Below are 15,397 nucleotides of genomic sequence, written 5' to 3'. Positions count from 1 at the left end.
CTTCCACATGCTAGATAAACAATTGAGTAGTTTTAATTTTTTTAAGCAATTAAATATAAACGAATGGGTACAGTTTGCAACAGATTGCCACCTGTCCAGGTAGCCTACACAAATACACTAAGGTGTGCTTTCTTCCACTCCATAGAAGAGAATATTAAAAGCAAACAAGTTGTCAGCCAATAACTGGTCGATTGTTGACTTTTAATTTAATTGTAATTGCCCTGGTATTTTTTGTTAGGCTGCATTGTTTTTGCTAGATACAGAGAGGGATTAAAAGGGCTGGTGAGACCCAGAGAAACTCACTCTGCTGATCTCAAGCAGTCCCTTATACCAGAGCCACCTGTGCTACCACACTGGGGATGTGGTGTAGTGGAAACACCTGGAGTTAGAGTGCGAAGGCCTGGACTCACTCACCAGTGATGATGATAATAACCAAGACCAGTGCTTGTAGGGCCCTTACTCTGTGACAGGCACTATGCAAAATGCTTGATATACACTATTTCATTTAAACCTCACAACTGGCCTGTCTGTTATGGCCAGTAGAAATTATGATTATCCCCGTATTTCAGAGATTTCTTTTTTTCTTTTCTTTTTTCTTTTTTGCTTTTTTTAGCAGTTGTAAGATTTCATAGAGTGAAAACAGAGCTCCCGTATAATGGGAGGGGACCCAAAGGGGGTTGCCACTGATAGCTGGAAAGCCTGGGTTTATATCCCGATCATTGTCCCTCCCCCTGTACTCTCAGGTGATAGATGATTTGATTATTTCTTTATCTCCTGCTTTTAGCCTAATTGGTATTTTAGTGAGCTCTCTTTACTATCTGATTGGTCAGGTGTGAGCCGAGTTACAAGCCCCGTGTTTAAAGGTGGGTGCAGTCACCTTCCCCAGCTAGGCTTAGAAATTCTTAGCCAGCCTAGGAAATCTAGCAAGTCCTGTCTCTCAGTCTCCCATCTGAATGGAAAAACCCAAGGACTGTTGGGGAGGTTGACCAACGACCGCTTTAACTGCTTCCTGCTGAATTGGGGTCATGCAGTTGAGATTTTCTCAGGAGGGATGCTTTTGATGTCATCAGCATTGGAGCATGGGCTAGCAGGCTGGTCCAGGGGTCCACGGTAGATCTTAGTCACGGACTGCATCTGGGGCTCCATTTGAAGAACCATTTGTAGTTTCACAGCTTCGATTCTGGAAGAGACAAACTTAACAAGGAGGTTAAAGATACAGGGATTGAAATGTATGGCGTGAAGTGCAGGGAGAGGCATATCCAACAGTTAGTAGGCTTTTGACCAAGGTTTCATCAAGCCCAATGAGGGTGGTATTAAATAGGCTTACCAGGCAAGTATGGGTACGGAGGGTCTTCAAAGTCAAACAAGAATTGAGAGTCAGGATGTACAGGGATGTAGAAAAAGGCTTCCTTAAGGTCCAGGACTGTTAACCACTCTGCTTCCTCTGGTATTTGGGAAAGCAGAGTATAAGGGTTAGGTACAGCTGGGTATAGAGGGACAACAGCCTCACTGATAATCCTGAGATCTTGCACTAACCTCCACTGTCTGTTGGGTTTCTGTACTCCTAAGACTGGAGTATTGCAGGGGCTATTGCATGGTTTTACTAGGCCGTGGGCTTTTAGGTCCTTAACAATCTTTTGGAGTCTTTGTTGGGCCTCGGGTCTAAGGGGGTACTGCCTTTCGTAGGGGAAGGAGGTGGAATCCTTTAGTTTAACTTTAGCATTCTTCACTCGTCCATATTGTCCTGTTGCCCAGACTTCAGGATTAATTCCTTCCTCAAGCAGGAAACAACAAATGGGTGTTCCTTCTCCTATGTTCAGGTGTATAATGGCCCCTGCTTGTGCTAGAATGTCTCTCCCTAACAAAGGAGGGGGGCTTTCAGGCATGATTAGAAAGGCATGTGAAAAGAGTAAAGTTCCCCAGTCGTTAACTCAGTGGCTGAGACAAGTAGCTAGTGACTGCCTGACCAGTGTCCAGGAGACAGTTAACCTCCTGGCTCTCAATGGTCAAGCATACCTGGGGCTCTGTGAGGTGATGGCATGGGCTGGCGCTTGCCCCAGGCACCCTCAGTCCTGCTGCTGGATCACCTGGTTAGTGGCTTCTGACTCAGAGGACCTTTGTCCCCTGGGGCAGTGGGCCTTCCCAGTGATTACCTTGACATAAGGGGCATGGACGAGGGTGTGGCTTATTTCTACTTGGATAATCTTTTCTAAAGTGTCCTTGTAGACCGCACTGGAAACAGGCCCTATTAGGCATGCGATTTGCCCAGCTTTTCCCTTTTCCATAACCTCCAAAGTCCGCTTGCCTGAGGGCCATGACTAAAGTGGTGGCCTTCTTTTTATCCCGTTTGTCCCGTTCCGCCTGCTCCTCCTGATCTCTATTATAAAAAACTGAGGTTGCCAAGTACGGTAGGGTTTCTAAGTTTTGCTCCGGGCCTAAGGTGGACTTTTGAAGTTTGTTTCTATTGTCTGCAGCTGACTGAGTGATAAACTCATTCTTTAAGATTTGTTGGCTTTCAACAGAGTCAGGTGACAGAGAGGTACGCTTCCTCATTGCCTCCCTTAGTCTCTCCAGAAAGGCAGTAGGATTTTCTTCCTTTCCCTGTGTTATAGTGGACATCATTGAATAGTTTATAGGCTTCTTCCTAGTTTTCCTTAGTCTTTCTAGCATGCAAGTTAGCAAATGTCTGCGGCACCAATCTTCGTGTTCTGATTCTGCGTCCCAGTGAGGGTCTACGCTGGGAACTGCCTGCTGGCCTGTGGGGAATGGTTCTCATTCCTCTGTTGTCATCTTATCGTTGACCTGACTGAGATACCAGAGACCGCCAAAGTCGCAGGCTGCAATCATGGTGGCACTTCTCTCATTTGGGGTTAGTGTCTGATCATGCAGTAACGTTATATCTCTCCAGAATACATCTTAGGGGTGTTTTTGCCTTGGGGGGAAACGTTTCCCATCTGAGAAAAGAACACAGGGATGCCAGCACCCCTAGTCATTTTCCAATGAGCTTTAGTCCTAGAGCATCCTCTATGGTTCTAATGCTTATTCCTTTCCAGGGTGCGTAACCACCCATGGACCTCTGCTTATCGGATTAGTTACTCTCACCCATGTAGCAGTCCTGCACCTGTTTTCAAACCTTTCTTGAACACAGAGAAAGGGGTCCGGGTTGCCGGGTTCTAGTGGTCCTTTACCAGCGTGCCCAACGTTGGCTTCGCGCTCAGGGATGAGTTCTAGCGCTGGGCTGGGCAACCCAGTTCCCCGTCAAGATGTATTCCCATAAACAACAGGTCTTATGTAAATTCATTTCAGAGAGGGTGTAGGTAACCTTTTGAGTCAGGATTAAGATAGTTTTTGCCCACTAGGGCCTTTGTCCTTCTTTTCCTTTGTAGGAATATGCCCTAATTGTCGATCTTAAACTTTTTGTTGCCCTGGATTAAGTCCTTTTGGGTATGAAATACGAGAGATGGATCCTGTTTATCCTGTGTGCCTTTTTCCTACAAGAAGGAGAGCGAGGAGAAAAAAACGGGCTTGCTGGTTTTGTAAGTACTTTAAGGCGTGGCTGAGTGCAAACAGTTCAAACGTTTGAGCAGACCCATTATTAGGCAATTTTCCTAACTGCTTCTACAAGAGTTTCCTTATCAATTACTGAATACCTGTTATGGTTTTTTCCCTCAATCGCCCGGGAGGAACCATCTATCCTCCTATCCTGAAGGGAGTACCTCCTAGGTCTGGTCGGACCTTTGTATGGTAATTAAGATTTAAATCCCCTGTTAGGAAATCTGCTGGGTTAAGGCAATTTTTAGTGGTTAATGTTAAATCACCTTTTTAAAAACAGACCCAGCACTTTGGGAGGCCGAGGCGGGCGGATCACGAGGTCAGGAGATCGAGACCATCCTGGCTAACATGGTGAAACCCCGTCTCTACTAAAAAAAAATTACAAAAAACTAGCCAGGCGAGGTGGCGGGCGCCTGTAGTCCCAGCTACTCGGGAGGCTGAGGCAGGAGAATGGCGTAAACCTGGGAGGTGCAGCTTGCAGTGAGCTGAGATCCGGCCACTGCACTCCTGCCTGGGCGACAGAGCGAGACTCCATCTCAAAAAAAAAAAAAAAAAAAACCAGAATAGCCCCATACTTTAAGATTTTCGAGTTAGTAAGCTACGTTTTTCTTTTTTTTGGACTTAGGATAATTATGAACTGGTGAGGTGTGCTCACAATGAGGTTTCCTCTAAAAGTTATTTTTTCTGCTTTCTTCTGCTAGCAAAGCAGTTGCCACTACAGATTGAATGCATTTGGGCCATCCCTTTATATTTACTCAATTCACTTTCATGTTGTTGCAGTTCAGTTGTTAAAGTACTGGGTCATCAGTTCTAAGGCCCTGGCCAAGGAGCCAAGGCTTGGAGATTGTATTGCGTGGGGTGGGTAAGCTGGGTAGAAATTGGGGGAGGAGAGCATCTTACACAATGGCAGAGCAATCCTCCTAGCCATTTACAAACTTGCGGCCCTGGCAAGGGTGGTGGGGAACGGGTCCCACGTAACTGCCCATGTTGAGAGCTGTATACCTAAATTGGGAGGGAAACCAGGGGCAAGACTCCCTGGGTTCATAGCCTTGGTGCCTAAGGATGCAGTGTAGAGCTTCCTGAGATCCTCTTTGGAGATACAACTTGCTCTAATACTTGGGAGAGGACATGAAAGTCTGCAGCATTAGTACCTAGGAGGTACTTCACGCTTTCACAGCCTTCTCTCTAATTATGGTTGGAGCATCCCAGCCCTGATCAAAGGCCAGACTCCTCTTATCCATTCACCTACTTCATTGGCTACTCCTCATCACCTGTGCTATCTCTGCCTTCTTTGCTAACGTTTAAAGATAGGAGTCGCCCAAAGCTCAGTCCTTGGATCTCTATTCTTTATTTATTCTTTCATAGGCAATCCCATCCATTCGCGTGACTTTAAGAACCATATGTAAACCAATGTCTCAAATTTCTCTCTCCTTGGAGCTCCAGATTTGTGTGTCTTATTGCCTGACAGCTCCGCTTGGATATCTAACAGTCACTTCAAACCTCTCATGTTGCCCCCATGCTCTTGCTTTTCCACCAGTCTTCTCTATCTCCAGCTACCCAATTGATTAAGACAAAAACCTAGGTTATCCCTGATTTCTCACTTCCCCTCATCACTCCTGCTACCTCTGTACCCAATCCAACAGAAAATGTCGCCAACTCTACCTCCAAAACCTCCCATTTTATTCACTTCTCTCCTCCATGACTTGTAATCTGAGGCACTATCACTTTTCTCTTAGATTCTGCAAATAGTCTGCCTTCCACTCTTGTCCCATGAACCCATTCTTCTAAGGGACTTTAGAAAATATAAATCCAATTATGTCATTTCCTTTCAAAGCTTCCATTGCCCTTGGAATAAATTCCAGATTCGTTTCTAGGACCTTCATTTTCTCACCCTCCACTTTCCTCTTATGTTTCAGCCACAGAGATATCCTTTCTACTTATAGAGCAAACTAAATGATTTCTTTAAGACCTTTTAATTTGCATTAGGTCCTTTTTATTTTCTGCTTGAAATACTCTCTTTTGGTTATTAAGGTGTCAGCTTGAATGTCGCTTCCCCGGAGAAGCCTTCCCCAACCCTGAAAACCCAGGTAGCCCTTCTGAGTCGCTCTGTCGTGTCACCAAATTCAATTTCCTGCACATAACACTTTTCAAAATTCTTTTTCATGTATATTTGTTTACTTGTTTATTGTATGTCTCCCTCCCCTGGAGTATAAGCTAGCTGAGAGCTAGAATTTTGTTTGTCTTATTCACTGCTGTATTCCCAGACCCCAGAGTACCTGACACATGGTAAAAGTTTGTTAAAATGAATGAATGAATGGATGGATGAGACTCAGAGAGGGTGAGCAAATTGTCCAAGGTCACAGAGCTAACAAGTCATCAAGCCGTGATTTGAATGCAAAATTTGGAGCTTTGTGTGTCTCCAAAGCCCACATTTCCAGAACACTTCCCTCTACTGTCACAAAAAGCCATGTGGTCAGGACTTCAATTTATAAAATATTTTTACACTCATTACCTAATTTGCTCCACACTGTAACCTGGTATGATATAATTGTAGCTTTGCTTTTTCCAGATATGGAAACCAAGGCTCAGAAAGGTTTAGTAATTAATCCAAGATCCCTCTCAGAGCAATAGAAGGGCAGGTGAATAGCAAGGTGGAAATTAACTTCCCAGGAATTATGTATGGGTATGTGGCACCCAAACATGCCACCTCTGAAGTTCACACTCTCATGCTGATAATCAAGGGTATTTTATACATGAGAATGGCTCATCAGGGCCATTCATTAGGAATATAAGAGGGGAGCTGGAAGCACATTAAGTGTACTGAGGCTAGGCCAGGTGCGGTGGCTCACATCTGTAATCCCAGCACTTCGGGAGGCCGAGGCAGACAGGAGTTCATGACCAGCCTGGGAAACGTGATGAGACTCCATCTGTACAAAAAAAAAAGTATAATGGTGTTCACCTGTAGTCCCAGCCACTTGGGAGGCTGAGCTGGGAGGATCACTTGAGCCCAGGAGGTCGAGGCTACAGTGGGCTGAGATTATACCACTGCACTCCAGCCTGGGTGACAGAGTGAGACCCTGTCTCAAAAAAATAAATAAATACATACATACATACATACATACATAAAGATTGAGGCTAAACAAAACCCTGCTCCTGAAGAAAGGAGAGGTGTGGGGGTCCTATGGCAACTACTGTGGGTTTGCACAAAGATCCCCACATCATAAAACAAAGTGGTTTGGGCATCTTGGAAAGTTACAGGGTTGGACTTCACTGTCTCATAGGAGACAAGGCATTTTAGAATAAATTGGGCATGTCCTAAGGTAAGGATCTGTGTCCTTCCACAGGTCTAGCTTTCCTGCCTGCCAGCGTGTCCTACCTCATTGGCACCAACCTCTTTGGTGTGTTGGCCAACAAGATGGGTCGGTATGTAGCCTGGGGATCTGGGACGAACAATAGAAATGTAAGATGGGAGAGCGCCTGTCCCTGATCTTGGAATGATGAACAGCTTCCCCACGGTTGAAAGTTTAGGACAAGTACACACTGATAAAAACTTCCCACTGGGAGGATGGGTGGGTGGTGGGTGGTGAGGGTGGTATGGAGAATGGATAGTGCTGAGCTCTGAGCTGATTGGTATAGAAGAGGCAGTGGATACATGAGGGGCACCCCTTACTTTCCATCCATTTGCTGTCCAGCTGAAGAGATAAAATAACCACATCAGAGAACAGCTATTAAAAACGCAGTACTTTGGGAAAGTGGTTTTCAAATTATGTTCCAGGGAACCCTATGGAGTTCTACAGAGGCACCCCAGAGGCCACTGAGGAGGAAGGGTTGGGGGCCAAGAGGTATGAGTCTAGATTCTGTCCCTCCACCACAATAAGGACAGCTTTAATTTTATCTTTGGAGTTCAGCACCAAGATTTTAGAAGCACTGCCATAGGACATCAGAGAAGGAAAGAAGTTTGGTACTTTCTGTGGTTTTTGAGACGGACCTCAGGACCAAATAAAATATGGACAGGTAGGAGGCGGTCTGAGCTGGGCAACAGGAAGAGTGAAGTTTGAGGGCTCTTTCTAAGGAGCAAGTGCCTTCTGAGTCAGCTGATTCGTCCTGTAAGGGAAGGAAGAGTGTGTCCCATGACACCTCGTCTGCCTATAGAAAAAGGTGTGGAGCCGGGGGGACAAGGAAAGGGCAGGGAGAGAGCTCATTTGGGTACAAACTGGTCATGTGGGGTGCCGTCCTCAGGTCCTAAGGGGTTGCTGGGATTAGGGCAGGTGGAACAGGTCAGCTTGGTGGTGTTGGGGTACAGCTGGAGGGGAGCTCTCCCCTATTGGTGTTTGATGATGGCCTTTTCTTCCAGGTGGCTGTGTTCCCTAATCGGGATGCTGGCAGTAGGTACCAGCTTGCTCTGTGTAAGTATAAGAAGACCTGGGAGAGGGGAAGGAGAGAGAGAGAGAGAGAGACCGACGCAGACATTTAAACACTACTTTCCTTTAAAATGAGCAGAGTTGACTTGGAAAGGAGTGTCAGAAAGAGTGTTTCTGAGTAGGCAGGAATTTAGCACTGGGGGAGATGCCACCAGCTGCAGTGGCTTTCCTTTGAGAGGAAGTGGGAAAGGAGAGGGACAGTGCTGCAGGGCAGCTGGAGCCAGAGGTCTGGGGCTGTATGTGTGGGCATATGAAGTGATATATGTGGCTGTCCATTTCTGGACAAAATGGTGCATTTTGTGACTTCATTTACTCATCCCACCCTGAGAGATCCTCATAAGTCCCCAGGGAACCATCACCTATGCTCCAGTCTCTGGCACCAGAGGCTTGATAGAAGAAGAAAGAAAGAAGGACTTTTCCATTTCCAAGAGTCCCCCTCAAGCTCTTTAAGCCTTCATTTCCTCCTCTCCGCAGTGGAGATGAGAAACACACACATCTCCTAGGCTTGAGGGAGAGAAGAACAGGGCTACAAGGCACTGTACACTGTGCTCAAGACCAGCGGGAGGTCCTGAGCAGGAGCATGGGATCCGGGTTCCATGGCAGGTTTGCCACTTTCTATGCATGTGACTTTGAGCAGGTTGCCTCATCTCTGTGTGCTCAGCATCCTCATCTGTGTAGAGAGGGTTCTGATAGTGTCCACAGGGTTGTCGAGGTAATCCACATAAACCACAGTGTCTGGCATGTGGTGAGCCCATAGTGAATCTCAGCCAATACTATCGATAAATTATAAACATTTCTTGAGGCATGAACCCGAAAAATTGTTATCAGCCAGTAACATCTAAATAGTATGCTAAACCCTTGAGGGGTGAGTGTCCTGGGGTAGCAGGCTTGAATGACAGGTGCCCAGAAAGGGAGGGGAGGAACCTGCAAAAGAGGGAAGAAAGGGTTTTTGTTGGGGGATTGGGAGGGCAACAGGAATGAGTCTCACAAGCTTTCTGACACGGCACTCAAGCCACACCACCCGCCCTCTCTCGCTTACAGCTAACTGGTTTTTGGGGTCTCTTCTCTGTCTTCTTTCTCCAACAGTTACCAAGTTAGAAGTCTAAATAAAACGTTTCAGTGATGTCCATAATGGAAAACAGAGGCAACTTTATTCTATGAAGAATGAGGCCAGGAGTGTATGTTTAGGTGGAGGGGGTAGAGGAAGGGGAGAAAGTATCCGTGCAACAGAGGAAGACCCTCATTAGAGCACAATGGAGTCAAGTCTGAGGTCTAAACTTGATCTTGCTGTTCATTACATCTGTAACTTTGGATAGAGCAATAAACACAATGGCGCTGGTCAAATTTTCACATCCTTAAAATGGAGGTATGGATTCTTCTCAGTGAGGAAGTATGAGAGTGCAGGAGGATGATGTATGTGGCCAATAGTGCACTCTGAATAAACGCATTTCATGTGAAAACTCTTTGAACCTTGCTCCCACCTGACCCATCTGGAGTCCTGATGACTCTTCCTCCTTCCTCTTGCAGGTTCCTCTGGCTCGCAATATTTTTGGTCTCATTGGCCCCAATGCAGGGCTTGGCCTTGCTATAGGTAAGAAGTACCCTCGAAGAAAACGAGAAGCCCCTGAATGTTGGCTTTGGGTCTGTTGCCTTTCTTCCCCCTTTTCTCGTCAGAGGAGGTAGGTGGAGAGGCAGAAGGAGGAGGAGGGCAGCTGGCAGGGGTGTGGAGAGATGAGCTCGTAATTCCCACCTGGAACAGGTGTTGGTCCAAGGGAGAAAACAACAGGCAAAGCGAGTGGACTAAATGGAGGAACAGAGGAGGGATGGTACTGACTGTGGGTGGTGCTGACTGTGTCCTGTTTGCTCTGGCCGCAGGCATGGTGGATTCCTCTATGATGCCCATCATGGGGCACCTGGTGGATCTACGCCACACCTCGGTGTATGGGAGTGTCTACGCCATCGCTGATGTGGCTTTTTGCATGGGCTTTGCTATAGGTATGTTGGCAGGACCTGGTGTCTCACTTTCCCCTATCTACTGTTTTCCAGCTGGAAGTGCAGCCAGGAAGCTATTTTCCTAGGGTTCTGGAGATCTTTGACCCTGAGACATCCTCTGGGTCACCCACTGCCCCTAGCATAGCGTCTTACGTGGAGGACGCTCCATATGGAGGCTCCATAGACACTTGTGACTTTGATGTATCCCTCCCAGGTCCATCCACCGGGGGTGCCATTGTACAGGCCATCGGTTTCCCCTGGCTCATGGTCATCACTGGGGTCGTCAACATCGTCTATGCTCCACTCTGCTACTACCTGCGGAGCCCCCCAGCCAAGGAGGAGAAGCTTGTAAGGAGCGCCGACTGCTAAAAAAAAAAAAAAAAAAAGAAAAAAATTCACTTCTGTTTCTTTCCATCATCTCTCTCATTCCCTTTCATCCTGGGCTGTTATTTCCTTCCTCTATTGCTTCATTGATATTCTCTCTGCTTTGCCATGTTTCCCAACCTCCTTTCATCTTCATATTTCTTTTGTGCACTTCCTTAATTTCCCTTCTCTAAGTAACCACTTCCTCTCTTTCTGGGGCTGTCAGGAAGGGTCTTCAGTAGAGAAGGGAAATGGGGACACAAGACCATCAAAGACATCCTGTAGCTACTGTTCCAAACTTGCTAGTTACTAGCAAGATGTGAATTACCAAGTTATCTCCCTCATAAGTGGGCAGAATTCCATTGGCACATCCATTCATCCACTCACTCACTCTAGTGCACCATTATCCTTATCAGGTTTTTTTTGTTTTTTGTTTTTTTTTTTTTGAGACGGAGTTTCACTCTTGTTGCCCAGGCTGGAGTGTAATGGCGTGATCTCGGCTCACCACAACGGCCGCCTCCCAGGTTCAAGCAATTCTCCTGCCTCGGCCTCCCAAGTAGCTGGGATTACAGGCATGCACCACCATGTCTCGCTAATTTTTTGTATTTTTAGTAGAGATGGAGTTTCTCCATGTTGGTCAGCAGGTCACCTTTTTAAAAGTACAAAAATCCCAGGGAAGAGATACATACCATAGGATTTTCTTTAATAAAGCACTTTCCTCTTACTGCAGCACAGACATCCTGAGGGCCTGATGGGTTTGGGATGGCGACAGAGGCTGCTCAAGGGAACAAAAGAAGACAGGAAGGTGTGATAGGGAATGGTGTTGATTCCGTTTGTCTTCCTGCTGTAACTTCCACTACCATTGTTATATTCAGTTAAAAGCATATGAGATATTTGTCCTGACAAGGGTTGATACACTGGGTACCTCGGGAGGCTGGTGCATATACAGGCAGAGGGTCCTGTGCATGTTTCTTGAGTACTTAGCAATGCCAGACTTGTATGAACTAGTGGGAGAACAGAATGGGGAGACTGGTGGAAAAAAAAAAAAAAAAAAGATGTGCGGTGGCTTCTCTTCTTGCCTCTCTCTGCAGGCTATTCTGAGTCAGGACTGCCCCATGGAGACCCGAACGTACGCAACCCAGAAGCCCATGAAGGAATTTCCCCTGGGGGAGGACAGTGATGACGAGCCTGACCATGAAGAGTAGCTGCAGAAAGTGGTCCCCGAATTCATGACGCCTCAGTGACCACCTCTTTCCCTGGGACCAGATCACTATGGCTGAGCACACGGCTCAGTGGGCTTCACATACCTCTTCCTGGGAATCTTCTTTCCTCCCCTCCCATGGACACTGTCCCTGATACTCTTCTCACCTGTGTAACCCGTAGCTCTCCCTCTACGCCTTGGTGCTGCAGTGGCCCAACTTTTATGGGAAGACAGAGTGATGCACCTTCCCGCTGCTGTGAGGTTGATTAAACTTGAGCTGTGACGGGTTCTGCAAGGGGTGACTCATTGCGTGGAGGCGGTAGTGAGCAATGTGCCTCTGAAACCAGTGGGGCGACTGACAAGCCTCGTTTATCTGTTGCCTGATTTTCTCTGGTGTAGTCCCAACGGATTGGAAGAGTGTTACCCTCTATTCCTCAACATGTTCCTTCCCGGGGTATCCCAGCTGAGTTGAGAAAATGTTCTCAGCGTTGTCCTGCTGCCAAGTGCCAGCTTGAAGAGTTTTTTTTGTTTGTTTGTTTTTTTGTTTTTTTGCATTTTTCTTTAATAAAGTGAATGATTTTTCTGTGGCTAAACCTACAGCTGCTAAAAGGGCTTTACCCTCAGTGAAAAGCATCTTCTAATTTCATTATCATTGGGAAAGAGGAAGAGCCCATTTCTCTTCTGTTGGAGTTATCGACATTCTCCTGACCTCCCTGTGTGTTCCTACCTTTTCTGAACTTCTTAGACTCTTAGAAACAAAAGTAGAAGACAGACAGAAAAAATAATTGATTAGACCCATGATTTCATGGGAAGAAGTGAAAAGAAACTGCCTTGGAAATCCCTCCCAATTGTAGATTTCCTAACAGGAGGAGTGTAATGAGACATTGTTCATACTTGCTAACAAATACATTATTGCCTAATTCAGACCTGATAAACTAGATGTCATTTTATAGCACAAGAGTATGTGGGCAAATAGAGCAAATTCTATAAATATTATCACACTTTGCTTCCTTTTTGAAACACTGGTTGGATGATGGGATTTCAGAGAGGTGGGAGACATGGCACCCACCTAAGTAGTTCCCCATCTATTTGGACAAACAGGGTATGACAGTATAAAAAATGATTAATGCTGCAAGTTAGTATACATTCTGTGCTCAAGTACAACGAGGTGGGATGTTCACAGGCTGGGTGGGAAATAATGGCAGAGATTGAGGTAGAAGCAAGATGGAGAGACCCACAGAGACAGGCTTTGGGATGCCTGGATATCAGATTGGGGTTTTCAGACTTTATCTGGAATGACACCTGGCTCTGATTTTTGCACTGCTGTGTAGGAGTCTGCTGGCTCCAGCACAAACCCTGAATCACCAGAGCACATTCAAGCTGAACCTTTCAATGAAACTTTATCATGCACACGATAGATACCTGACTTACAGACATGTTTTTAGGGGGTTAGCATTAACTAGACTCACCTGATTTCCAAAACCAGATGCATTATAATCATCTTCGGTCAGGATGACATCTTTCTCAGATTTTGAAGGAACCCAAAGGTGAAATTAAAAAATTGTTTGTCAAAATATATAAACTGTAAGTACACATGCAGAGTGAGTGAAGGACCATTGGGATGCCTTACACAGGTGGGAGTGGGGTGGGGCGGGATGCAGAGCTCTGGCAATGACAGCCTGCTGACTCTGACATTCACCTGGGGCAGGGTTTACAATAAAGACTGGGCTTGTTACAGATATGAATGCATTTAAACAATGGGAACAATTTTTTTTTTCGGAGAAACTGATTCCTGGCTTGCCAGCTAACATTGTTTGAACAATATGCAAAGATGTGGATAAAGGGAAGTCAATGGATAAAATTTGAGACTTTTAAAACAATTCTTGACAAGGGTAAACACCAGGCTGGGCACAGTGGCTCATGCCTGTAATCCCAGCACTTTGGGAGGCCGAGGCAAGAGGATCACTTGAGCCCAGGAATTTGAGACCAGCCTGGGCAGCATGGCGAAACTCCTTCTCTACAAAAAATTGAAAAATTAGCCAGGCGTAGGGGTGAGTTCCTGTAGTCTCAGCTTCTCAAAGGGCTGAGGCAGGAGAATCACTTGAGCCTGGGAGGTGGAGGCTGCACTGGGCCATGATCGTGTGACTGCATGCCAGCCTGGGCAACAGAGCGGGATCCTGTCTCAAAAAAAAAAAAAAACAAAACAAAACAGTCAACACCTAACACTATAAAGTAAGTCAGGACACTTTTTACAATTATAGACCAGAGGTAGGTTAAAGATCATAAACGTAGCCTATATATGGAAGAGTATGAAAAGGAGAATTCCACAAAAATAGGAAATGGAATTAGCCTTTATTAGTGGCCTTATAAACAAGGCCACTAATATAAAGAAGAGAATGCATGGTCAATTTCCCATATTCACAGGTCAGATGAATTTCTTCTAACAATGAAAATGCCACCCAGCAAGGATGAGCCACAAGAAGTTTTCTATGAAAGTGTCATAGAATAGCACTCCATTCCGCTGTGGGACAGTTGAAGAGATGCATTTTTCCCTCGTGAGAGGGAGGAGGTGCAGAGACTATAAAAGTCTTTGTAGAAAGATGGGCTTTCTACCACCAATTACCATGTAGCAAAGAAGACAGTGCAACTAATGAGCTATGGTGCTCAATAAGCTAGGAAAATGTTGGAGTTTATCAGAGCATTAGAAACAAATCAGAAGACACATCCTTTCCCAAGTGCAAAAGCAGGAGAAGTATGGCAGTTCCACACTAAAGTGGCAGCTACAGCACCTTAAATTAAGCAGTAACTACGGAGGCTGAAGAAATGCAGAGAGCGCATGGGATGATGAATGGGTGGCAGAAACAGCAGTGTGGCAAGTGACAGGAAAGTTCTTATAGGGAGGGAACCAAATTCAAGGGGATATTATTAAAGTAGCTTACACCTTTAAGAAGGCCTGTTATGATGGCCACAGTCTCAGAACACCACCGGAGGAACTCTGAAATCACTAGAGGGCTAACTCTAGGGTGAATATTAGGAAATATTTCCCCCCACTGTGTTGTCTTACATATGGAATTGATTTTTCCAAGATAAAGCCTAAGTTACCTAAAATCATTTTTTAAAAAAAATTTTAGAGACAGGGTCTCGCTCTGTCACCCAGACTGGGGTGTAATGGTGCAGTCATGGCTCACTACAGCCTCCACCTCCTGGGCTCAAACCATCTCCCACCTCAGCCTTCTGAGACTAGCTGGGACTACAGGCGCATGCCATCGCACCCAGTTTATTTATTTGTTTTGTAAATTATTATTATTTTTTGTAGAGACAGGGCTTTGCTTTGTTGCCCAGCCTTAAAATAAATTTACTAGTAACATAGCTCCCTATTCCTGGAGGTAGCTCTGTAATGCTTGTAGGAGTCAGTCCTCTGAGGCTTATTTGAAGAAAGGGCAGTGCAGCCCTTCCACACACCTTCCCCGGATGTGTGGCCGATTCTCTACGGCTTTTGACACCTCACGGCTGCTGTGGTACACAATTCAGTTCTGCTGAGCTCACCCTTACAATTTCGTGTATGGGACAGGATAACGTTCTCTGCAGCAAGGCAGGATTGGAGCATGATGGCTTTGGTACACAGCGCTCTCTGCTGTTGCTGGAAGCGGCTGAAGAGAGAAACGGTCAAGTCACAAGGTGGTTGAGGGAGGACCAAATCAGGAATAAACAGACCTAATCCTGAGGTCCTAGTCTAGCTATGACATTAACTAGTTGTGTGATCAGATGACATTTGACGTCTCTGGGCTTTGGCATCAACTTCTGTAGCTCTGGCTTTCTGTGGCTCCATCTGCCACTGGCCCATTTTGGGGTGGCCTTCTGTGAGTTC

At 45.9% G+C, this 15,397-nt stretch overlaps 1 protein-coding gene across 2 annotated transcripts in view; it reads left to right on the top strand.

Moving 5' to 3' along the window:
- Window positions 1-12,453, top strand: part of SLC18A1 (solute carrier family 18 member A1) — a 33,330-nt gene extending 20,877 nt beyond the window's left edge. Inside the window, exons 10-15 of one of the 2 annotated variants that reach the window (XM_033227112.1) lie at window positions 6,897-6,975; window positions 7,907-7,958; window positions 9,501-9,564; window positions 9,849-9,968; window positions 10,180-10,313; window positions 11,420-12,453. In XM_033227112.1, the coding sequence (XP_033083003.1) occupies window positions 6,897-6,975; window positions 7,907-7,958; window positions 9,501-9,564; window positions 9,849-9,968; window positions 10,180-10,313; window positions 11,420-11,533 (563 nt within the window). In that variant the 3' untranslated portion in view covers window positions 11,534-12,453. The remainder of the gene's footprint in view (window positions 1-6,896; window positions 6,976-7,906; window positions 7,959-9,500; window positions 9,565-9,848; window positions 9,969-10,179; window positions 10,314-11,419) is intronic. The other variant, XM_033227121.1, reaches the window with a different exon arrangement.
- Window positions 12,454-15,397: the final 2,944 nt, after the last annotated feature.

This window comes from Trachypithecus francoisi, unplaced genomic scaffold, assembly GCF_009764315.1.
Source record: "Trachypithecus francoisi isolate TF-2019V2 unplaced genomic scaffold, Tfra_2.0 Contig01440, whole genome shotgun sequence".
In the NCBI taxonomy this organism is placed as follows: Eukaryota; Metazoa; Chordata; class Mammalia; order Primates; family Cercopithecidae; genus Trachypithecus; species Trachypithecus francoisi.
This window is presented reverse-complemented; position numbering and strand designations above follow the sequence as displayed.